This window comes from Rhineura floridana, chromosome 17 (genome assembly GCF_030035675.1).
Source record: "Rhineura floridana isolate rRhiFlo1 chromosome 17, rRhiFlo1.hap2, whole genome shotgun sequence".
NCBI lineage: Eukaryota > Metazoa > Chordata > Lepidosauria > Squamata > Rhineuridae > Rhineura > Rhineura floridana.
The window spans coordinates 30,480,390-30,506,288 of NC_084496.1; the positions used below are offsets into that span (position 1 = coordinate 30,480,390).

Below are 25,899 nucleotides of genomic sequence, written 5' to 3' on the forward strand. Positions count from 1 at the left end.
TAAAAAGGAAAATGGTTGGGAATATGCTGCCTGGACAATTCATGGCCAACATGGTTTTCATTCGTTTTATAGGCACATGCCTCCCGCTCCCTGCTCTCCCCCCCCCCCCAGCAGCCTGTGTTTGGCCTTGGCCCTCTCTGCCCCCTAAAAAAATGAAAGCGGGCCCAAGGCAGCATCCCTCAGCTATTAATCATGACACCCTCTCCTGCATCCTGTCCCGTTTCTATGGAAATGAGGCTTTTGCTGGAGAGCTGATGGGACGCCTCTATTGCATCCAATCGACCATCGTGGAGCTGGTGATGAAAGGCAGCTTCCCCAGGCAACATCTCAGAGGCGCAAAGAATATTGCTCCTTTGACAGGCTTTGAAGAGGGGTGAAAAGGTGGAGACAGGCAGCAGTCCTAGCTGCAAATGGTGCACAATTAATATGGATCAGTGAGAGCTGGTAAGACAAACCCACGTCCTCTCTACACAGTCTCCAGAGTTTGGCTCAAGGAAGTCCACAACTTTTACAGCAGAACCCCCTTGTGCTGAGAAGCATCACTTCCTCTGGAAATTGGCCAGAGGCTCAGGAAAGACCTGCTCTACTTCTAAAGCAGTGTCAAGCAAAACACCTGCCCCCCACCAGGGATTCTGAAGGACTGCCTTGTCTCGCCTGAACTTCCCTGCTCTCTCCGGTGGGCAGTTGGGGCCCTGCTCTGTGTACCCACCCCGCCTTCAGAGGTTACACGGGACAGGGCCTTTTTGGCCCCTGCACCCAGGTGCCAGAACTCTCTGCTCCTGGCAGAGGGTTAACTCTTTGTGTTCTGGAGGGTCGTTGGGACAAAGCAGGGAAGGGAAGCTGTGGGGGCCCTTCAGATGTTGCTGACCATTGGCCATGCTGGCTGGCGCTGATGGGAGTTGAAGGCCAGCAACATCGGGAGGGTCACTGGTCCCTCCATTCCAGTTTGAGGCAGCTGAGGCCCATTCCTCCCGCGCATCTAGCGGCATTCTGGGGGGCATTATGCAGGCGAGTCCACCCTGCTCTCACGCCCTGGAACTGCCACGTGGAGGGCTGAGGGAGGCCAGACCCTTACGTTGCTGGAAGAAGAGAAGAGCCCGCCGGCTGTGCACGCAGAAGGGATTGGCCTCAGGGATCGACCGTCAGCAGGGCTGGAAGAGGGTGGCCAAGTGAGTGACTTCACAGAGGCCAGTCCTCTCTTCAAAGGGCTGTCTGGTCCACATCCAAGTACACAGCTTAAAGATTTTAAATATTAAGCCATTTAGAAATCCTTTTAAACAAACAAACTATCAAACAGGTACAGGGTAGCCTGGGGCTCCTCCAAGCTTTGGGGCATCAGGGGACATTGGGTGTTCAAAGAGGGGGGGAGAGGGAGAAGAGAATTCTATGGGAATATACTCATTGGGGTCTTGGGGGCTCTTCTTAGGTCCCTCCCTCCAAAAGCGATTACTTTTTCTTCCAAAGATGACACTAAAAGCAGGTTCATGTATTAAAAATGAATTCATTCAAGCCATCTGCACGGAGCAGGGTGAGCGTGTGCAGTCATTGAGCTCAGCGAATAAAGGGGGAAAGTTGCTTTAAAACTAGGCTGGGGGGAAACACACATTCACACATGCACACACACAGTGCTGGCACCTCCCTGCCTCCACTTGGCATACTATCCACCTCTCAGCACTCGGAACATATGGAGTTCTGCTTAACAGCCCTCACCCCATCAATTGGGGACCATTAAGGTGGGTTCTTTTCCCAATGTAAACGTTGCCGAATATAAATTGTAATTAACACTGATGCCAAAACGGCACTTAGAGAAAATAAGCACGTTATTAACATCTGCTGAATCCTGCCTAGAGCAGCAGCAACTGAAACCCTCCTTCGCATTAAGAGGATTTGTGGCTAGGACGAGGTGCAGAGCAAGTTTGAGGGCTGGGGGAGAACACAAGATTGGTCCAGTTACTTTTCAGTTACACCTGGCCATCTACCCCCCCACACACTGCTGTTCTGAGTCATGGGTACACCCCATTGTGTTACAAAGTATCTTCTAGAGGGAACCATGTTGGCCAAGACATGGGCTCCTGCCAGGAAGAAGGGCGGGATATAAATCAAATAATAAATAAATAATAAATAAGACTGCCTTACAGAATGGCAGCGTGTCCACACACACACCCCAAGATCCACGGCACCACATCAGTGGCAATAGCAGGATTTAGCAGACTATGAAGTTTGTGCCACTTTGCTCAACTTCACGGGACAGCAAAGATCTGTCCCACTCATCACTGAAGGCTGCAAAAGAGCATCCCAGGGAGGATTAGGCAAGTAGTCTGACCTTCTGCCTCCACCTTTCCACAGCTCTGCATGCAGAAGGTCCCAGATTCAATCCCTGCTGGCATCTCCAGTTAAAAAAAGATGATGGGGAAGACCTCTCATTGTCCACAACCCTGGAGAACCACTGTCAGAGTGCAGAATGGCTGGAGCTGATGGAAGTCGTAGATAAAAGCATACGGCAAGCTTTGAGTCAGGGAAGGCTCAGCTAGACACAAGGAACCGCCTAATTTCGTAGAAGCTGAACTCCTGTCATTGTTAAAAGTGTACTGAAGTAGGAAAGGTGTGTACAGAAGTGTTTATATACCAAACTGACAGGAAAATCCACTGTTCGTCCAATTAACATAGATACCAGCATCACATTTCAAAGACACACTGCCACAGATACTCAAGCTGGCCCATGACTTCAAGCACAGAGTAGCAGAAGGAAGTCACTGAGAAAGAAAAAACTGAGCCACGGCTGCTCCCTCTCTGCCCTCCTCCTTGCAAAACATGTCTTTTGGGGACACCTAAATCTGCACCCACGAGAGGCACCAAGTGGTGTGGTGCTGCCACTGCAGTGGCTCCCACAGGGAAAGCGAGAAACAGAGGTGGGGCACCCTCTGGCCCTCTAGATGCTGCTGGCCTTTTGACTCCCATCATCCCCCCGACCTTTGCTGGGAAGCTGGAACCCAACAACCTCTGGAGGGCACCAGGTCCCCCACCTGTGTTTTAAGAGATGACAAAGCTGGTGCAGGCAGGCCTAGATCAAACCCTGGGAGCTCCTGGGGTGTGTCTGTGCAGGACCGGCCCCAGGTTATCCAAAGGGCAAAACCGTGGGCAGTGCCCCCTGGAAGGAGGGCCTGGCAAAGGTGTATTTTGGCAAGGTTTAAATAAACCTGTGTCAATCCAAGTTACAACCTCCGTCACCACCGACCTGTTAGAAACAAGGCCTACTTTCACAAAGCTGTTAGAAAGGATTGATGATTTGGGGCTGTAAGAAGAAGCGTGTGTATGTGTGTTTGTGTAGGGGGTTGTATGGGAGGTCTATGCTCACAGCAGCAATTTCAGAGAGGAGCTTAATGCCAGCTCCTCCTACAAGGTGCAATTGTCTTTTAAGCACCTGAAACGCGTTTGTTGCCCAATAACACAGGGCCTGTACAAGACGTGCTGCGGATATTCAGAGACGTTCCCCTGCGCAAGGCCCAGTTAAATGAGTGCCCGCTGCACAACCACACAGTAGCAGTCTTCTTGCATGGCACCCATCCATTTCATTGGGGCTCGTGCAGGAGATCTTCCGGCTGCACTGCACCCATGCGTGAAACAAAAGGCTGAGCTAGTAAGGGAAAGGAAACCTTTGAAAGACACAGAAATCTTTTCATTGTGGCTGGAGGGTGTGTTTTACTTCCTGGCCATTCTGCTTCAGGGCCATTTTAAGCTAGGAGGACATTGAGGCCAAACTGGAACTTCCTATGGAGCTTTGGCCTGGCAACTGACTGCACTGCTGGCTGGCCTCTCCTGCAGCCAAGGGTATTAGCCTCACAGGCACCTCTGGACATCAAAGGGACTAAAACACTGAAAACTGCGTTTGCATCCAGCACATCAGGTCCTGGCTGCAGAACTATTCCTGTCAGGATATGTGGACAGGTAGGAGATTGGCTGTGTGACACAAGCACACCTCAATCCCCCAAATAAACAAAAGTTTAAACATGTCCACCCCTTTGCATTAACTTAACACAGTCCCTTAAGACAGTCAAGCAACGAATAATCCTTGAAGCACAAAAGTGGGGTGGGGGAATAACAGGAGGGGGAGAAAGCAAGCACATTATTTCAAGTTATATTCCTCTTACTTTTAACTACAAAGTTACACAAGAACTCATGTATTAAATAGCAAGGAAATACCCAGAAGGCTCCACTATTTCCCAATTGCAACCCACCCTGGGTTCCTCAGGGATAGGATGGGCTAGAAATTAAAATGAATAAATATTAGGCTTTTCAAGGGCAAATTTTGCCCAAACAAGATCCGCAGGCCTGCTATGCATCCTGGTAAGCTTGCCCTGAAGTGACATCAAAGTTGCACAGCCTTTAAATAAGGTAGCCCACGAGGCTCAAGAATGGGAACTCCTGGCCAAGGAGAAGCCGCTGGTCGGTGCTCACGCCAAGTGTCGTGCTCTGCTATGCCGTTATCACCACCACAGGTTAGGCGGCTCCTCGGCCACCCGGCTTTTGAACAAGGTGATTTCATCCAAGTGCATCATGGGGACATCTCGGATGACCTCCGGCAAGTCCTCGTGCAGGAGAGGGAAAATGACAATGTTCAATGCAGGTCTGTCGGCCTGAAAGCTAAACCAGACACAAAAGATATTAGGGTCAGGGTGGAAAGGAAGAAGATGGATGGAGAGGGCCTGAGAGTCTGAGGCAGAAGGGAGCAACCTGCAGCCTTGGCCCCGTGATGTGGGCCCTCAAAGCTGCCCCCATCTTCCTTTCTTCCTGCTCGCTTCCTTATTTTATTTTTTGGTTTTTAAAGTGCTTCCCGCCTCTTTCAGCACAGTTCCAGAAAAAGCAGAAGGGGCAGTATTTGATCTGACAAAAATAAATTGATTTGCCTCACCCCCCCACTTTTTTCCTGGTTGTAAATTGCTGGGGGAAAGCAGTTCCTCCTAACTGTCTGAGAACAAACTGGCAGGCTTCAGCCATATCTGTGTGTGTGCACCACGCTAAAGTCAGAAAGGAATCACTTTCACGTGCTTTCCCGAAGAGTAGCTGTATTGGTCTATCATACTAAAAAAATTGTCTGAATATTTATTTACGAGTTAGACCATTAAACCCAGTGGAGCTTACTTTTGAGTAGACCTGCCTGGGATACAGATTTCTGCTCTGAGGTAGCCATGGTGAAAAGTGAAGCAAGGTGATGTTTATTCCGGGTCAGTTATTCAGAACACTGGCTCTGGCCATTGTGCAATCCTTTATTTATTTATTTATTTATTTATTACATTTATACCCTGCCTTTCTTTTCATGATAGAAACCCAAGGCAGCTTACAACCCAAGCGGTGTCCCATCCAAGCACTGACCAGGCCTGACCCTGCTTAGGGTGCTGGCCTCATGTGCCTTCAGACCATAGCCTGGGACCTTGACAGATCACCCTCGAGCGAATGCGGCCCTCCACAGAAAAATGGTTGCAATATAGGGAAGTGCTTCCTAAACTACCAATACCAGAGGCAGACTGCTCAACTTTTAGAACAGGGATAGGGAACTTGCAGCCCTCCAAATATTGCTGGACTCCCAACTCCCATCAGCCCCTGCCAGCATGGCCAGTGGTCAGGGAGGAAAGGGTTCAGCAACACCTGGAGGGCCACAAGTTCCCCAACTCTCTTTTAGAGTGTGTGAAAAAAGAATGACCCGCTCTCGGAGGAGTCCATCCCATGACTTCACTGCAAGAGTCATGGTTCCAAGTGTGCCGCCTGAACATATGGAGGACCGTTATGAGCAGTGACTCAGACAGAGATGGAAAGACTGAGGGTGGAAATCTGCTGTGCTGCAGCACTGTGATAATGGGACACAGCAGATTTTCCTTGCCCACCCCCCACCCCACCCATGAAAGAAATTAGGCCATGGGACTGAAAGTACCACTGGCCTGGATGGCTTTCAAGGGGGATCAGACAAACAAGGCTATCCATAGCCGGTAGCCATGGTGCATCCTCCAGGTTCAGGGGGAATAGGCCACTGAGTGACAGCTGTGGCGGCTGGGGAGGTAGCAAGAGAGGGCTGCTCCTTCAAGCCCTGCTGGTGGGTTTCCCACGGGGCCCCTGGAGAGCCACTGCTGGGAACAGGATGCTGGAGTAGCTGGGCCCGTGGCGTGATCCAGCGGCCAGGGTCTTTACAGGTTCCTGCACGCTCGCACTGGGCAGCCTCTCTGCATGGCTGCAGCTTGGGAGCTCTTGCCCTAGAATTTAAACCTTACAGATGTTGAGTTCCAAAACCAAAAATGAACGCTCTCTCATGTCACACTGGCCAGGGCCATCAGCGGATGCTGCAGCCACCCAGTGACGAGCAGGCAAGCCAAACATTTCCTTTGTGACAGCAGAGAATGGATTATGCCAGGTCAGCCCATTTGGCCTGCCAGCCCAGCACGGCCTTTTCTGACTTTCCAGGGGCGCAGGCAGAGGTCTCTCTCATCAGCTACTGCCCAATTCTTTTGAATGGGACCTGCAACAAAACGTTACGCTGCGAAGCGCTCTGGGTCAGGGCTGAACCAGCAACACCGTCTTCCAGGATACTCCAGGCCATTCCCCCTCCTAGCATCAGGAAGGCCACTGAGCAGGCTCAGTTCCCACCAGGCTGCTTGAGATACTTCCTGGGGTTCTTAGAACATAAGAACATAAGAAGAGCCTGCTGGATCAGGCCAGTGGCCCATCTAGTCCAGCATCCTGTTCTCACAGTGGCCAACCAGGTGCCTGGGGGAAGCCCGCAAGCAGGACCCGAGTGCAAGAACACTCTCCCCTTCTGAGGCTTCCAGCAACTGGTTTTCAGAAGCATGCTGCCTCTGACTAGGGTGGCACAGCACAGCCATCACAGCTAGTAGCCATTGATAGCCCTGTCCTCCATGAATTTGTCTAATCTTCTTTTAAAGCCATCCAAGCTGGTGGCCATTACTGCATCTTGTGGGAGCAAATTCCATAGTTTAACGATGCGCTGAGTAAAGAAGTACTTCCTTTTGTCTGTCCTGAATCTTCCAACATTCAGCTTCTTTGAATGTCCACGAGTTCTAGTATTATGAGAGAGGGAGAAGAACTTTTCTCTATCCACTTTCTCAATGCCATGCATAATTTTATACACTTCTATCATGTCTCCTCTGACCCGCCTTTTCTCTAAACTAAAAAGCCCCAAATGCTGCAACCTTTCCTCGTAAGGGAGTCACTCCATCCCCTTGATCATTCTGGTTGCCCTCTTCTGAACCTTTTCCAACTCTATAATATCCTTTTTGAGATGAGGCAACCAGAACTGTACACAGTATTCCAAATGCAGCCGCACCATAGATTTATACAACGGCATTGTATCAGCTGTTTTATTTTCAATACCTTTCCTAATTATCGCTAGCATGGAATTTGCCTTTTTCACAGCTGCCGCACACTGGGTCGACATTTTCATCGTGCTGTCCACTACAACCCCGAGGTCTCTCTCCTGGTCGGTCACCGCCAGTTCAGACCCCATGAGCGTATATGTGAAATTAAGATTTTTTGCTCCAATATGCATAATTTTACACTTGTTTATATTGAATTGCATTTGCCATTTTTCTGCCCATTCACTCAGTTTGGAAAGGTCTTTTTGGAGCTCTTCTTAATACTTCTACAAACCTAAGGGTTTCCCTGAGCCTGCTAACACCTCCCTCCTACGTGTGGATGGTACGTTCTCGGCTACAAAAAGATCCATGCAGAATGCTCACTTCTAGAATATAGGAAGCCAAGATTCACCCCAAGTCCACCTCCATACAAAGGAGGTGCTTTACCCTTCGGGTAATGTGTCCTGCTTGGATCCTGGCCTAGAGCTGTGCCTTTCCCCTGTTCCTAATACTTCATTCATTGCTCCTCAACTCTGGCTCGTTTCCACAGTGCTCAACACCTCCTGTCCTGATTTTCTGCCACACTGCTAATTCTGCTGTATTAAAAAAGAAAAAGGGAAAAAAGCAGACCACCATAGATCTCCCCTCCCTTGGACTCTGGAAGTGGAATTAATGGGAGAAGAGAAGGGACTGCACCAGCAGGGCTGTAACTCCAGAGGCAGAGAAAAACCGCTGCTGCAGTCAAACCCATACACAATGTTTACCCAAAAGGAAAAAAAGAGACCATTTAAAGCTGTCTCAGGCAGAAAGCCCTATTCAATAGCAGCCACTAGGGAGTCAATAGGCCACACAGCAGGAGGGTAAAGATAAGGCATGCTGGGAAAGAGGAGAGAGTGTGCACATGCGCACAGAGCAAGTTAAAATATTAGGTATTGATTGCTGGAGGGGACAAGCATGGCTCAGGCCTCGTTCAGTGGGGAAGGGAAGAAAGCTGCAACAATGAGGCCACAGTCATTGACAGGGTCTCAGGATCCTCTCCCCCTTGCCCGGGGTTTATTCTTTGAGCTCTGCGCTTTCCAAACCTTGGAGAGCCAGAAACACACTTCTTCTTCCCCAAATAAACACTGGGAACATGTGAAAGGGTAACCTTTGGGAATGTAACAGAGAAAACAACTGCCTAGCCAGACAGTCGTGTTTGGAGGACCTGCTCCTGCAGAGACACAGCTTACTCAGCTACATCAAGAGTGACCAAAAGATCTAGTGAAACCGTGGGGAGACAGCGCAAGGTTTTCTGCCCCCAGTGAAGGGCAATGGCGAAAGGGCAAGGCCAGATCAACTCATCATGCAGAGATGCAACAGGCACCCTTCTCTGTAATTACAGAAAGGCTCTGGCTGTGGTTAGAGTGTCAGACTACGACCTGGGAGACCAGGGTTTGAAACCCCACACAGCCATGAAGCTCACTGGGTGGCCTTGGGCCAGTCACTGCCTCTCAGCCTCAGAAGGAGGCAATGGTAAACCCCCCCTGAATACTGCTTACCATGAAAACCCTATTCGTGGGGTTGCCATAAGTCAGAATCGACTTGAAGGCAGCCCATTTCCATTTTTTCTGGCTCAGAAACAAAAGGAAAGAACCAAGCCCAGTAATGGTCGTGTCTTGCTATTTTCAGATTTGCATATGAAAGAAAGAAAACTGTTTTCTATATTGCAGATTTCACAGGAACACAGGAGGCTGCCTTAGACAGAGCTGGCCACTGGTCCACCTAGCTCAATATTGTCTATACTGACTGGCAACAGGTTCTCCAGGGTTTTAGAGGAGAGTCTCTCCCAGTCCCACCTGGAGATGCCGGCACATCTTCTGCACATAAAGCAGATGCTTGGCAGCCTTTGCACACTTCAAACGTTCAAAACAAGTTAACCAGCTTCTGCTAGAACCACACTTGAATTATAATTGAAGCTACATATGCTATGTGTCATGGTTCTGTTCCAAGAAAAGGGGAATTCTGCAACCTGCCTAAGTTTTGCAACTTGAGCAAAATTGGCAACCATTTACTTTACATAATTTATTCAGCCATTTGTACTATTTTCCATAACCTATTCTGGTTTTTCTAGTCACAGAAGGACTCTGAAGCATGCTATGCCCCTCAGCCTCAGAAAAATCGTGTACAGTAACCTCTCTGGCTTTGGAGATTTCAGCACATCTTACATAGCTCCTCAGCCATGAAGTCTAGAAGCTTCCCATTGTTAGAAAGTCCACCACTACTTTCTGCACAGGCAAAAAATCCTGGCATACATACAAAATCCTGATCATGGTTACCTCGCACTCTCTAAATATCCCAAAATAGATTTGCTTTTGATTGATAACCTGAACCCCCCAATGATTCTAACGATGGGTAACCGCAATCCTTCAGAAGCTAGAAACGCCATTGTCCATCTGCCTTTGGATACTCTAGATTAAGGGCATAACGACTGCTGTGCTAGGGTTAAACCAACCCCAAGGCTGAGGGAGATGAAAAGACAGACAGTGATTCAATTAGATGCAGAATATCTGCTCTAATCTTTCCATGGTTCTACATCTGGATGGAGTTCAAACTTGACCCACCTCCTCAAGTCTGCAGAAGGCCAGGAAAACTTGAAGAGAGAGGGCAGGCACACGTGGGTGCAAGCCAAGAGCTCCCGTCACACAGCTGCCTTCTGCTCCGAGGGGACTCAGTTGGGCTAGCAAATCCTCAGTGCTTCTCTTAGGTTGCCTCAGCTTGCCAAAGTAAAACACCAAAATCAGAGTTGCCAACAGACAAGGCACACCTCTGTTTTGTTCTTGCACAAAGAGAATAAGATGCTGGGGTGACAGAGCAGTGCGCACATGCACACACACACACGGGCACAGCTACATGCTTGAAGAAACACAGAGCTGCCACCAAAGACACACACACCTTGCTGGTGTCAAATTCTCCTCTTCCATTGAGCAGCTAGGTCTGGGTCCTGATATCATCGTTCTGCTGTGCATTTCCTCACCCCCACCCGGCAGCTACAGCCAACGTTACAGAGCAGGGCTGGGGAGACGTATAACAACAAAGGAAACAAATGCTTCTTCTAGGAGATAGTTTGGCCCCTGGAGACTTCCTTCTGCACCTACTAGTTTTAAAAGACTGTCTGGGGAAATGGTGAGCATCGACAGGGGGGCACGGGCTGTTGTGTATTTGGTTTTCCTAGTAACTGCTGCACATCTATGCAAATGTTATTTTTGGAGTGATTGAAAGCTTCGGCCTAAGACCTTTTGTGTGGCCTGGCATTTGCAGCCGGGGTCAACTAGGGCCTTGAAAACCACCACCCCTGAGGCTTCAGGAAAAGACAGAACATTAAGTGGGGTATTCTCTCTCTCCTCCTTCCCCCCCCCCGCATGTGAGGTCATGAATGGTAAGGCAAAGAATGGAAAACCTGAGAATGGAGCCTGTTCAGCTTGAACACAGGGGCAGCCTAGATGAGTCAGACCAGTGTAGCCTTTGCTAATAGTGGCCACCAGATGCCCAGAAAGAGGGCAGGAAGGCAACAGCACGCCCCCCTCCTGCACCCAACTGTTGCTCCCCAGTAAATGGTATAGCCACATGGCACACCTCAAAAGCGCAAAAGAGAGAGACAAAGGCGGCAAATGGTTACTTTCAATTCATTCTAGTTTATCCTCAAGATGGGCAATGTGGGGGGGGGCAGGGATCAGAGGATCCAACAGTTTGATCTGTCAAACAGATCCCAGATCTGGCAGACAGTGTGCTCTTCAGCAAAATGAATAAACGAAAACAAAACGTTTTAAGTTGAAACCTGGGAAGAATCCAACTCCTCCTCTTCACTGAATGGAGAGATGGTCCAACTCAGGGGCAATGTGCCTTATGCGCCAGCTCATACATTTAATTCAGGTGCACAACAGAGAGAGCTTCCCTCCTCTTTAAATAAATGGACTAAGTTCCTTGCCTTCTGAAATGCATTCAGTATTCCTGAGCATCTGCCACAGATGGCAAACTGATCTTGGCAAACTGATTTTATTTGTTTATACAAGTATTTCTAAAATGCCAACCCCAAGCAGGTGTACAACAAAACAATTAAAACATAAAATTATAAAATCTAAAGATACAGAACAAATGACCAAATTAATTCTCTAAAGATGGTTGGCGAAACAGGGACATTTTCGGCAAGTGTCAAAATATCAGAATTGAAGGTTCCTGCATGCTTTCAATAGAAACAGCATTCTAAAGTACTCATGCCACTACGTTAAATGCCTTTGGTTGCATAGAAACTAAATAACTATGCAGTAACTGTGGGATAGTCAGGAGGACTTTGGAACTAGCACTAGATTTTTATGGACTAGCAACTTGTGGACTTCCTTTCAAGGATGGATCATCATGTAAATAGTAGAGGCAATGACTAAAGGCATTACACTTTCTAGCGAACTGTTTTAAATCATGTGCATTTTACCCCTGTCATGCAAATTCATTACAGCAGAATGAAAGAGGGCAGCCTTGAGGAGCTGCCTGTACACAGCAGCCGTGTCGGTCACTGTGCACTTGGATGCAGCAAAACATAACAGCTGCTCAGACGAGGCTGCTGCTTGACGCAAAAAAGGTGAGGTCCCAGAGGTACATGGATATTTAACTGCAGGACCACAAGCGTAGAATATCCACACCTCACCTGAACATACTGCTGCAACACACTGCCCCTGCCCAAACATAACACATCAATGAGGCTGTCAGAGGCAGATCTGCTCACTGGCCTCAGAGATGAAAACAGGCACGTACTCACAAGTCTTTAAATTTCATGTCCACCGTAACATGTGGCAAAGGGGTAGATTATTTCCACTCTATCACAGTGCCTGGCAGCATGTGGAATGAGGAGTCTCTTAACTCCGCTCGGTGACTGCAAAGACAGAACCCAGCTGGACTCTTACACAGGATTAAGGCATATGGAATAATAATGTCCAAAATATACTATAAACTTGCTCATCCAGGCCTAGGCCTCACACTGTGCATGCTGGCAGGGGGCGGGGCTCATAGGATAGTTAGGGGTTTTGTTTTGTTTTTACTGTTACCCACGTATTTATAGGTCCTCCGTGGCGCAGAGTGGTAAGCGGCGGTAATGCAGCCGAAGCTCTGCTCACGGCTGGAGTTCGATTCCAACGGAAGGAGGAAGTCAAATCTCTGGTAAAAGGGGTCAAGGTCCACTCAGCCTTCCATCCATCCGTGGTCGGTAAATTGAGTACCCGGCATATGCTGGGGGGTAAAGAAAGGCCGGGGAAGGAACTGGCAATTCCACCCCATATATATGGTCTGCCTAGTAAATGTTCCAAGATGTCACCCTAAGAGTTGAAAACGACTCGCACTACAAGTGCGGGGACACCTTTACCTTTACCTTTACACACATATTTATATGAAGCTTTTGTGGGAAGTGCAAAAAAAAATCAACTTACAGATAGAACAAAAATGGACACATTCATAAATATACCGAATTCATTAAACATATTTCACAAATTCACACTTATGAACATCTTGGGAAAGCTTCTTCACATTGAAAAGTCTGCTGCACACAGACATGTAGTGTGTCCAGGACAAAACGTCTAGCCCACCTTTCTCCTTAACATACTTTTCTATATGCAAGGGACTATTGATCTTTATTTGATACAGAGAACTCAATTATACCACCTTCAGTAAGTACAAGACCTAAGACTGCAGGGAACCCCCTAATCCACCTTTGAAAATAAATCCACAAAAGTTACTAGCATGTAAAAAAACGCATTAGCCTGCTAAGAGGCTGCTACCCAGGGAGAATGGAAAACAGGCTAGTTTACTCCAGAGGGCAGGCCTACAGGTGATGGGTGGAGAGTGCAAGGAAGCAGATTTTGGCTACATATTAGGAAATATTTCCTAATAGTATGAGGTGTCTGACTGTGGAACAGCAGGACCTCAAGAGGTGGTAGGCTCTCCTTTGCTGGAAATATTTAAGCAAAAGCTGGCTGGCTACCTGTCAGGTATGGTGCAGTTTCTTCCTGCACTGCAGATTCTGCTCTGAGCAAAGGGTTGGACTAGATGCCATGCCAGGAACAGACCCTTAAAATCATGTTGGAAAGCCCACTGTCTCCAGTGCTCCAGGAAGGCCTCAGGGGATGCAGAGGTATACTCTCTCTCTCTCTCTCTCTCTCTCTCTAAGTTCACACAGCTGCTATCTATACCATTGTGGTGAATTCCTAGAGTCAAAATGCTTTGCAGTCCCACAGTAGATGGTACTGGACATGCGCCAAATATGATACCCAAAAAGCCACTTCCTAAAAAAACAAACTGGGAGCAGGTAGCTGGGGAGGGTGAGGATCAAAGGAAAGAAGCCAGAACAACCCCATCAAATCTCAAGGCTGGGTTCTGCCACAACAAGCTCAAACACACTGGGAAGTTGTTTTCCAACATCTTCTGCAAATTAAGAAGTTATTTCAATAATTGGCCAATTAAGCTTAATTTCTACTTGGGAAACATTGCAGCGATGTCTGATGCCTCTTGTTCTGCCTTCCCCCTCCTGCACACATAGTGGTGCACACTTACAAAATCAAAGCGCCGTGGCAAAGCTTCCAGCGTGGAGGAAGTAGCTGCACCTGACCCAGAGGTCAGAAAGAGGAAAAGGAAGGAGCTGGCGAATGCCTAACATTCCTGCCCAGAGTTCTTTCTGGAGAGCACATGGGAAAGGATGGGAGCTTATGGCTCACCACAGTGAAGCTAACAGGAGGAAGACAGGAAATTAAGAAGCACAAGTGGTACATATTGGAGAAGAGCATATATGCAGAGGTCTGAGAACCCCAGCAAGTTTCTAGCTCTCATGATGGGGGTTGCGAAAGATATCTATTTCTCTTTGGCAACATGCTATGTACTATGGCTCTGGGGAAAAGCTTGTTAACAGGTGAGGATCAGTAATGAATAACAGGCTGCAGAAGAAGGAAGCCTGCTTCAAGCCCACCGTGCCTGTTTGCTTTGCAGGAGCGCTATGTGTGCGTGTGTTTGTGTGTCCCCCCTGTGTGTGCAGTTCCAAATGGCTGCCTACTCTCTGCCATGAGTGACCTACTTTTACCAACCAGTGGAGAAGGCTTCCAGAGTCCAAGAGCTCCTGGATTCTGCACTTTGGCCCTTCTCTCTGCGCCTTCTGTAACTGCCCTCAGAAACACTTCCTGTTGTCCACAACAGTCCCAGTCAAAAGGATTTGCAAAAATCAGAAATGCATGGAAAAGCTTCATCTGGGATTTGCATCTTTTATCGTGGTTCCAGAATCTGGGTTTTGCTCCTTGAGGAATTTAGAGACTTTTTATTACACCAGCATGAAATTTGTGGTTTTTTAAAAAATTACCTTCCTGTCCTTCCTCCCAGAGTGTGCCCAGCTTCTCCCCTGACCTTGCATTTTATCCTCACAGCCACCCTGACAGGCAGTATATGCACATGACTGCCCCACAATCACCCACTGAACTTCACAGCTGAACAGGAATTGGAACCTGGGTCACCCCAGCACTCTAGCCTCTACACTCCCGTTTTTCAACCTTGGGACTCCAGTTGTTGTTGGACTACCACTCCCATCATCACCAGACAGCATGGCCAGTGGTCAGGGATGATGGGAGCTGCAGTCCATCAACATCTGGAGACCCAAGGTTGAAGACCAGTGCTCTGCACCACACAGGCTTGTTCACTGAGCACATGCCTCTATGTTTGGTGATGGCTTCCACTCAAGAGAGCTACACCCTTTGCTCACTCCCCCGCTTTTTTCCAAGTGTTGGAGAGTGGATTAGGGACAATGTCAGGGGTGGGACTCAGAGGGCTCTTTAGCCACCTGTGCCCTCCTCCAGCAAGTGCTTTGCCACTTGCAGACACTTTGTGTGCCTCTTGGGATAAAAAGGTCATACATGAAAGTATACAGAAAAACAAACGCCTTACACACACCCCTCAACAGATAAGCAAGCAATGCTCATGAAAAAAGACATCTAAATCCTCCGGACTTGTCTCCCAGTTTTTTCACAACCTGCCTTCAGTAACAAACCCTCCCACCTTCCCCACCCCACTGCAAATGGAAGGTAGAAATACCCGCTCTCCCCCCCATGCGGCAGAGTCAAATTTCAACAAGTGCTCCAAAGCCTCGAGTAACGCAAGCCAAGGAGGCGGCCCTCGGCGTTTATTATTAATTCAAAGTGACAGCCTGATTCAAGGGTTCCAAGAGAGCAGGAAGCCAAACAGACAATGAAAGCTGGAACGAGATCTTTAATGATTCACTACACCAGCCGAGCAATGCATTAAGCCTTCCGCAATCGGAGGTGGGGACCCAGCCAGCAGCCGTGCTGAGGCTAGCAAAGCGGGATTGGCAGCCAATGTGCCAGCAAACGGCAGGAGCTTTTCCAAGGTCAGGAGGAAGTAAAGGTGAAGGGGGGGGCGGAGGCTGGGCAGGGAAAGGGGGGGCACAACAGAGGAAAAAGCTCACCACTTTTAAATCAGATGCATTCCAGGAGCCAATACTCGTTGTTTATGGCACTGTTTAGTTCCACCACTTACTTCATCTAATGCAATACCATGGCAAGGGACGCATGTTCCAAAAATGGTACTGGGCCTGCCAACAGAGAGAAAAGGGACCGAAAACCTGTGGCCCTCTGGACAGTTGGACCCCAACTGCCGTCAACTCCAACCAGCATGGCCAATGGTCAGGGATGATGGGGGGTGTTAAGAGTCCAACAACATCGGGAGGGCCGTAGGGACAGAACCAAGTCAGCAAAAAGGCATAGCAGTAACAAACCCCCAAGACGTTAGCATGGACCCCACACTGCACACACACATGCACGCACACACCTGCACCAGCTCTAGTCAATGACTCCAGTGACTGGCTCAGAAACTGTGAAGATAGTATGCAATTAGCAAGGAAGGGTAATGGCCTCACATTGGACCTACTCAAGGCCAGCAGCAAAGAATGTGCAAGGCCTGGAACATGGCTTGCATGAGAGAAATTGCATGATCCAGTTCTGCCCAGGTTCTGCAGAGAAGTGGCAGGAGTCTTTCTGCCCGCAAAGCTTTAAAACCATTGCCGTAGCCCAGCACATCTCACACCTGCGCTCCAGAGTCTAAGGCTGAACCCTGTGGAAGAAAAGCCCAACTTAAGTGCATCTCCCTAGAAAGTAGATGCTGAACAAGCGAGGCCGTTTCAGAGGAGAGGATGATGGTTAATGAGCTGGAGGGACTGACTGGGGGGGGGGAGAAAGAAAAACAGAGAGAGAAGAATCAAATATTTACAGCTTGACTTAAAGGACAATGAAAGGGAGTGGGGCGGGGAAGGAGAGAAGACAAATATTTTACGGGTGTGATCAGCACAGCAGGGAGGGGGTGGGAGGAGTTGCTTAAGACAACCGAAGGAGACGGAGCTAGCAGAGAAGGTCTAGAATCTGGGAAGGCAGAAGACTTCCTTTCGACCTATAGGCCAGACTTCACGAAGCTGGGACCCACAGCTGTTTTGGACTACAACTCCCATCAAACCCAGCAAGGATTGCCAAGAGGGCACCAGCTTGGCAAAGGCTGCTAATGGGCAGAGCTTGCATGTCTAGAAAAAGGGCAGAAACACAGTACCATTCACCAGATCTGAAAACTATTCCTTGTAATCCTTGCTGTCTGGGGATGCTCATGATCATCACCTCCATAGTGGAGGAAACTGCACTCTGCATCTGCTGCAGAGGCACTTTCATCTCCTTTTGCTTTGTATGCCTTTGGGACTGAGAGCTTGGACAAAGGCAGCCCCACTTCCAGGGCTCCCAGGGGGAACTCACGGGGCTGTGCACAACTGCCCTTCGTGGTGGGGGGCCAGCAGAGCCTCAGGGGAGTGCCTCTCCATAGGCAGGAAGAGTCCCCAGCCTAGACTGGACAGGTTCCAGCCACCCAAGGTAGCCCCTGGCTCTGAAAGCTTCCCTTCCTTTGGAGAGGGGCCGTTGCTCTGTGGTGGCACATCTCCTTTGTATGCACAAAGTCCCGGGACCTATCTGGTATTTCCAGGCAAGGCTGAGAGAGATTCTACTCTGGAGAGCCAATCAGTGGCCAGTTGGCTGGGACTGAGGGGAACTATTGTCCAAGAGGTCTGTAAGGCACCAGGTTGGGGAAGACGGATGTAGCCGGTACTGAGCGGGATGGACCAATGGCCTGACTCGATGTAAAGCAGTGACTATGTTACTGTTAGGACTTGGGCAACAGAAGAGTAACTCTTCCTCTAGCTTTGGCTCCCAGTACAGCTCTACTTCTTGGCTTGACCCTCCAGGTTCTTGGCTGCCAGTCGGCGGCAGCCCAAGTCTCAGCTCTGGCAGGGCCCAAGATGCAGCAGCCGCAGTTCAGCTGCCCTACAGCAGGTCTGGAAACCAGACGCTCTTGGCTCTCATTTCAAGGCAGCAGCAAACAGCTTCACACCTCGGGCAGACGAGGCCTAGCATCCACTGGGACTGCAAGGCCAACACAGGCTGTCTATCTTCAGTGTGCGTGCAGGGAAACGGCAGAATGATCCTGCAAGCATGCTGGGACTCAGGCCTGGGGAAACTCCAAAGGCAGCACCAGGTGCCTGCAGGACACCCATAAGGGAGGGAGAGACCGGAAGGCCGTTCCGCAGCGCTCTTGCACAGCACCTCCCTTGGCTTTTCTTGAGCGAGGAAAGTTGCACAGGGCCCTGCAGCTGGCCCAAGGCGTTGAGCGAAAAAGCAAGGCAAAACAGTCGATCAGAAAGGAAGGCTCAGGTCACTCCCCAGGAGGCAGTCCAGACAAGCGTGGGGCGCAGGTGACAGAAGTGCTGGGCCCAGGAAAGCAGATGTGGCAGAGCACCCACTTTATATCTAGACGGTTCCTGGTTCAAGCTCTGGCACGTCCACTTTGGCAGATGATGGCAGGCCCTGGCGAACCAATACCAGCCAGAGTGGCTAGGCAGACAGAGAGGTGGCCCTGATGTAAAGCAGATGCAGGAGAGGCCTGGGTTGAGGAAGCTGCAAGAGTGGATGAGAGGCACTTAGCTGCACAGTCTGTTGACAGGAAGGGCAAAGGACCCATCATAGCAGAGCAGAGCAGAGCAGAGCACAGCAAGGGGCCCTGAGAACTTCTTGGGCCCAAGATAGCCCACAGTTCCTCAAAGCCCTGAAGTGGTGGAAGGGCCCAACTCCCAAGAGGCCCATGATTCGGGTCCACTCATAGCTGCTGGCCCTGACGACTGCTTGGCAGGTTGAACTGGGCGAGGCACTGCCTGTAGATGGGTTGCTGCCCAACCCCAGTTACGGTTAAAGAACCTTTGGCAAAGTCCTTGGCTTGTGCCTGTCCCTTGGTGTCACTCACTCTGTCCTCCCCCTGCCCCAATTCATTGTACAGTTATACTTACCACATGTGATCCAATATTGTTTTGCTGAAGGCTTTAAAGACATTACCTGCCCACTGGGCCTGAGCAGAGTCGTGTTTTGTTTTGTTTTTTAGAAAAGTGGCAAGAAAAAAGTGTTGCAGATGAGTATTCTCGAGGAGAGGGAGATGCAAAGACCAGCTGTGGCGCTGTTATTAACACCAATCTCCTTTATCTGTCTGTCAGTACCAGCTGACATTTCCTCAGATTTGTACAGATCACAACAGGCCCCAAGTCAGCCCATTGTGTTTCTCACACACCCCAGCTCTATGGTGTGAAGTCAGTAAACACAAGGAATCATGCCAGACAGCAACTGGGTAGTGAAATCAGTGCCACAAAAACCTGGAGGGTATATGTTTTAAGCGCTATATGTTCCTGGAGCAAGCAGAGGATCTGACTTAGTGAGATATTAACACAGTTTATTGAATCAAGGGGCTGGATTACATTCCTCTTTTGTCAGGCCCAGATTTTCTTGCTTCTTTTATGACAAGGAATACTTGTTTACTCTCTGGTTAAAATCCCAGTGCAAATTGTGGAATCCGATCTTTAGTGTAGTTAAACAGCATATCCAGCAGTTCCCTGAGAAACACACATTTTAATTCGGGGTGGGGTGGGGCGGAGAACAACCCAAGCTCCCAACTCTCCTGGTTCCAGAGAGATGCTTGAAAAATGAAGGCAGCGCCCGCTGCTTTGGAGTCCTTAGTCACCTTTAGGGTCTTCAGGCCTGGGACCCACATTTAATTCCTTGTCTCTCAGCTTTTGCCTTCTCTAAAAACAAAAGTCATAAAGGAAAAGGATGGGTGGATGGGTGGAGACTAGTGTGACCCACTTTGAAAAGGTGTGGAAACCCATTTAAGGGCCCCAATCCACCAGCTGAGGATGAATTCTCCAGAAAACACGTTTGGTAGAAGCGCTTTGTACTCTGTGATAGAAATATGAAGGAAATTCATGGTGTGTAGGAAGGTTTTCTTCCTCTCTCATAATATTCTCTGTGAGGGAAGGCTAACCTGTTTAGGGCTTGAAGAAAGGGCGACTGAGGAGGGATCCGACAGATGTGGATAAAAATCACAAATGGTGTGGGGGAAGTGGCAAGAGGTTTTCCCCCCTCTCTCTCGGGAACAAAGGAAGCCGCCTTGTACTGAGTCAAACCACTAGTCCCGACACCAGTCTTGTCTACACTGACTGGCAGTAGTTTGCCAGGATTTCAGAGGGTCCTTCCCAGCCCTGCCTGGAGACACCAGGGATTGAACCAGGAACCTTCTGCATGAAAAGCAGGCGCTCTGCCACTGAGCTAATACTAGAGGCATCCAGTGAAAACTGACTAGGAACAAGTTCAAGACAGGCAAAAGGAAGTCCTCCTTCCCGCAGCGTGCACTTTAGACTGTGGAACACACTGCCACAAGAGGTGGCATTGGCACCTGTCTTAAATGTCATTAAAATAGGATTAGACGAATTGGCAGAAGAGGAGAGGGCTGTCAGCCGCTCTTTGCAATGATGGCCAAGTGGAACTGCCATACTTGGCGGCAGGATGGCGCTGAATGCCATCTCCTGGGGAGCACCAGAAAGGGAGGGCCAGTGCCAGCCTCTGGGCTGCCAAGGGGCATCTGGCTGGCCACTGTGGAAAGCAAGATGCTGGACCAAATGGGACCCCTTCTTGCTTACCTTCCCCCAAACTTTAAAAGGTGCTCTATTTTTGTATTGCCTCAACCTGCTGCTGAGGGTCTGTATTCATGGATATGTATTGTATTTTAGGGTTTTTCTGGGGCAGGGGGAACAGGGGTGTGTTGTTATTGATGGTTTTATTGTTGCACAATAATTTAGATTATATTACATTGTGTTTTAATATTTTATGATGGAACCCCCCTTGAGAGAGCTTGGTCTTAAAGGCGGCCTATGAATCGTTTCCAGACAAAAATGTTATCCACGGCTCTTCTATCCCACTCTGCGCCATCCCCCACCCTTTTCCCAAGCCCCACAGCACCTCCCCCCACTTCGTACTCTTGCCTGCTTGTCAACAGCAAGTCCCAGCCCTCCTCTCCGCTCCCTGCAATCTACTGCAATTTACAACAGACTAAGTGACGCAGAGTGAGAGGCGTTGTCATGCCCTAGCTGCTGCCACCCTTTCTGCTGTGGCTGAATGAAGCCCAAGTCTACATAATAAGATCAGATGGCTAAATCAAACCAAGGCTGTCATGGGCGTGGCTGATTCTGCTCACGGTCTCAGCATTCGCCTTTCCGCTTCTCTGACGCGCATTTGACATTCTCCTGCGTCAGCTGCTTTTTAAACACACACACACACACACGAGTTTGCTAATTGCCTACGGGTGTAACTAGTTTGCTCCGGCAAGTGCTCCCTCTGCTGCCCTTGAAAAGACTAGCGTCTGCAGAGCAGTGCAAATGCTTCCATTTACGCTTATGTTGGAAAAAACAGGTATGGGAGGGAGGATACCTGCTAACACAAACATTTATTTTAACGTCACCCTCCTCTTCCCAGCAGGTTTGGGGAGTGCAGTGGGGGAGAGAGAGGGCTCTCTTCCTAAGCGCCTGCACTCCCCAACAGATCATGCAAAAACGTGGTAACACAAATCATTGGAAGGGGCTGGCAGTGGTGAAAAATACTTACCCTGCAGCATTTTGGGGTGGGGGAGGGGAGATACACTACAGAGCTTTTAACATGAAGCCACAGCTCCATCTAGGGGGCAATTAATGGAAAGGCTGCTAATAAAACCCTGCCTGCTTCTAGGAGACAGACAGAGGTTTGGGGTCAGGCTACACTCTCAGTGGCCAGTGCAGGCCCTCCTCTCTCCCTCTGCTGCAAATCAGCTGGTAGGGTGCAATGGGGGTCTGTGACACCCTCACTCGACATATCAGAGTTACGCTCCAGGAGGTATCCTCAGGGGGCAGGTCTCAGTCCAAGGAGGCAAAAGCCTTTTCCCAAGCTCCACAGCAGGGGTTCAAAGTGCAGTGCAGCCTCAACAAGCAAAGGTCTAGCACAGAGAGAGAACTCCTCTAGGTCCAAAACAGGATCAGAAGCAAGGACAGGAAACGGTTCACGATCAGTATCACAAGGAGTCGCCAAGGAAGGGGAACTAGAACAAGGAGCCTGACCTGTGTTGTTTCCAGCAACTGAGAAGTTCAAAAGGGGGGGGGCTTGTATACTGTGGCCTCCTAGCCACTAGTTCCAGCTGCTGGCAGTAAAGGAGTTCCAGGAATGGCTTACTCATCCGTAGAACCCCTGCTCTGGGTCTGTAGATGCTCTTGACTTCAGCCTGGACCTTTTGGCGCTGGTGTTCTTGAGGACCAAGGGGTGGCTCCCCCTCCTCCTCTGACAGCTCCAACGATTCCTCAGCCAGTCTCCTCCCACCAAAAGGCCCTTCAAGAAACTCCTCAGCACTGGTTCCAGGAGTCCCTACCTGCTCCTCAAGGTCCTTGACCTGTGAAGAGTCCAGTTCATCCTTCGAGGACTCCGTGTCTGGCACTCGGTCAGGGCTCAGCCCGACGACCATCACAGGAGCCCTTCCAGATCGGACCAAAGGCCCATCTAGCCATTATCCTGCTTCACACAATGGCCAGCCAGATGCCTCTGGGAAGCAAGCAATGCCCTTCCCTACTGCACGACGCCTAGCAGCTGTCATTCAAGGACACACTACCGCCCTTGCGGGCAAAAGAGGGAGAGCAGCTGCTTTGCACGCAGGAGGGCCTGCCTCGACCCCTGGCAGCATGTCCAGTTAAAAGGGTCAAGCAGCAAGTGATGGAAAGGACCCCTCTCTGCTGCCCGAATCCCTGAGGAGTTGCTGCCAGGCAGAAGGCTCAAGGGTTTGCAGGACAAAGAGTCCACGCCGGGCATAAGCTTCTTCTTGTGTTCCGGACAGTCTAAAACGCTGGTTATCTCAGATAGGGCTGGGAAAGGGGCCTGCCGGAAACCCCAGAGAACTGCTGAAAGCCAGAGTCAGCGGTGTTAAGTTAAGTGGCCCACTGAACTCCCTATAGTCCTAGAGCTGGCATGTCACCATCATGACTAGTAGCCAGTGATACCTTTATTCCACATGGACTCATCCAAGCCCACTTTAAAGGCATCGAAGAGCCAGTGTGGCCATGGATCACACATAGGAGGCCAGGCCTGTAGGTGCAGGCAGGCGCCCGACCACCATCACCTTTGATGTAGACCAGGCTCGCTCTCTGGATTTCCACTTTCATTTTAGGAGATGTAGCAAGCCTTTAGTACTTCTTCCTTGCAGGAGTATGAGGGAAACGATCTTATCCCAGGGTTGGGAAACCGGAAACCTCCAGTTGCTGTTGGACTCCCAACTCCCCTCATCCCTAACCATTGGCCATGCTGGCTGCTGGGAGGTGGGAGTCCAGCAACAACCAGAGGGCCTCAGATGTTCCCAAAGTCAAACATTTTTTTCAAGAAAGAGCCTTCTAGAGACAAGTTCAATAGATAAAATAAATGTCTTAATTTCACTGTCCACTTGATGAAGATTTCTTGCTGAAATGCTTAGGGCTTTTTATGACCTTTATTAAGTAAACCTTTTCACATGACACCATTCTTCTTTGCTCACCATATTCTGCTTTCTGATAGCCCCTGCATTCAGGAATAGTAGCCTATTCTGCTCCATTCTTTAGCCGTGTAGCTGGGGTGAATTTGGAGGCATGTTTGCCTCCTCACCACCACCATAAAAGGAGGGCCACTGTGGAAGCTGGTTAAAATTCAATCATCAACTGCAAAATCTAGATCTTATTTTACCCATTGGTGCAGCAGAGAAAAGAGGGGATATTAAAAGCCAGCTGAATGACACCACATACCCAAAGGAGCCAAGAGCGAGCTTAGGTTTTTACTTACAGATCACGTACTGTTTTTCTGCCTAACTTATTGCCAGCCATAATTTGATTGTGGGGGCAAGGATCTCTGCACCTCTTGTGCAAATCGGCTCCTGCTGTTTTCTCTGCCACTTGAAGTTGCAGTCTTCCATGGCATCAAAACCAGATCCATGGCCACCAGTAACAATGTTATGCAGGATTATGGTAGTTGCCACAGAATCAATAAGCAAAAGCAGGTGCTCTCAAAATGAATGACCCCCATAAAAAAAAAGTACTAGGCGTATGGGGGATGGGAAGCCACAGAGGCAGGTTAAAATCTAAAACTACTCCTAGTTTCTCAGTGAGTTGTTACCTACATCTTAGAAAAATATGGACTGAAGAAAGAACTTGACAGAGGTTCATACAATTATGAACAGCCTGGAGAGAGTGGATGAAGAAACTATGCCCCAGAGTACCAGGGGCCTGGGAGCATGGGGGGAGGGTCTTGTTGCGCTCATGTCCTGCTTGCTTACTGGCCTCCAATCGGCATCTTGCTGACCACTGTGGAAACAGAATGCTAGACTGGATGGGCCTTTGGTATGAACCAGCAGCCGGGCTGTTCTCACGCTCTTAAACATTTCTTCTCTTCCCTCATAATAGAACTCGGGATCACCCAACGAAGAAATACAGAATCCATCATCAGTCTACAGAATTCTATACCACAAGATGTGGTGACAGATTGCTATCATACATGGCTTTTTTAAAAAAAGGAATAAAAGGTTCACAGAGAATGGATTTATTATCCATGAAAGTTTAAGTAAGGCACTACAAAAAGAAACTGCAATGAAATGTTATAGTCAACGTGGTTCTGCTCAAACATTCCATCTTCCAGAATACCCAGTTTAATTACTGTACGGTTTTCCATTCCTGCCCCCAGCCAAGCAGCACTCCACAGACACAGAGCGTGACCAGTCCTCATTGAGGTGTTTTGTTGTTTAATTTATTTAAAGTGCTTATACCCTGCCTTAAAAAAAAAATTCAAGGCAGCTTATAAATTAAAAACATCATACAATATATAAAAGAATGCAAGTCCACAATATAAAACAATCCCTAACAGCATTAACAGAAAAAGACAATTAAAAAGTTGCCCAATAAAGGAAAACAATCCATAAAACAGCTATTGGGAGCAGTATTAACATAATAAAGACTCAGCCAAATGGTCCCCTAAAGAATCATGTATTATTTGGCTGCCTAAAAGCAGAAAGGTCTGATGGATCTCACCAGCATCCTACAAGGTGCAGGCCACTACAAAAGAGGCACTGCTCCTGGTAGCTGCCAGATATGTCTCATGTGGCTAAGAAATCTGGAGTAAGGCCTCAGATGCTAAACAGATGAAGGACCATAAGGAAGGTGGCAATTTAGTCATTCCCCCTCCTTAGGGGTTTTTCCCATAAAGATTTTTAGCACTTTTGCAAACCTCGGGGTTCCCCCAAGTTTCCCTCTTGTGAATGGGTGTTGTTGTTTTGGCTACCCAAGAAATGGAGAATTGATATTGCAATTAGTATCAACGATGACAATGACAACGAAGCCTCTGAAGAGCAAACAAACATGAAGACAGTTATCACCATCACTTCAGTAACTCTAGAGCTCTCTATAACAGTGTTTCTCAACCAGGGTGCCTCCAGATGTTGTTGGACCACAACTCCCATCAGCCTCAGCCAGCACTGCCAATGGTCAGGAAAGATGGGAATTGTGGTCCAACAACATCTGGAGGCACACCAGTTGAGAAACACTGCTCTAGAAACATCTGGCTGGCTGTATCTGAAGGACAGGACACTGGATTAGACGGATTTGTTTGATCTAACAGAGCTGTTCAGCTTCCCCCACCCTACCCCCAGTCTTTATTTAATATTATCATTAAATTGTGAGAAGGGAAATAAAGTAAGGCTAACAGGGAAAGTATTACGTTGTTTGTATTGGTGTTGTGAATACACACACACAAGATAGGAAAACAGAAAGAGAATACAAGTCTGTATGAGATGGAGGAAAACAGCTGCAATCTGCTTGACAGACAGCGTAAGACAGCACAGGAAAAAGGATATTAAGAGTTTAGATCAGTGCTGTTCCGCGATATTGGACAGGCAAAGAATGAGAAGACTAGAGAAAGAATTTCTGGTTCTTACAGGGAGAAAAATCCCCATATATGAATTCAATTAACACGCAGGAGGGGGTTCTGTTGAAAACAATCCAGTGACATCATGGGGAGTTTAACAGTCCATGTCTTGGCTGGTCTCCCAACTGCTGCAATGCCAAAAGTGACACAGGAGTAAAAAAACCGTT

The 25,899-nt window shown here is 48.8% G+C and overlaps 1 protein-coding gene across 2 annotated transcripts in view; it reads right to left on the bottom strand.

Annotated features, from left to right (window-relative positions):
• Window positions 1-2,602: 2,602 nt before the first annotated feature.
• The window catches only part of FBXL18 (F-box and leucine rich repeat protein 18), a 34,987-nt gene continuing 11,690 nt past the window's right edge, over window positions 2,603-25,899 (bottom strand). Inside the window, exon 5 of one of the 2 annotated variants that reach the window (XM_061599644.1) lies at window positions 2,603-4,641. In XM_061599644.1, coding sequence (XP_061455628.1) covers window positions 4,485-4,641 — 157 coding nt within the window. In that variant the 3' untranslated portion in view covers window positions 2,603-4,484. Of the gene's footprint in view, window positions 4,642-24,357; window positions 25,861-25,899 lie in introns of those variants that run through there. The other variant, XM_061599645.1, reaches the window with a different exon arrangement.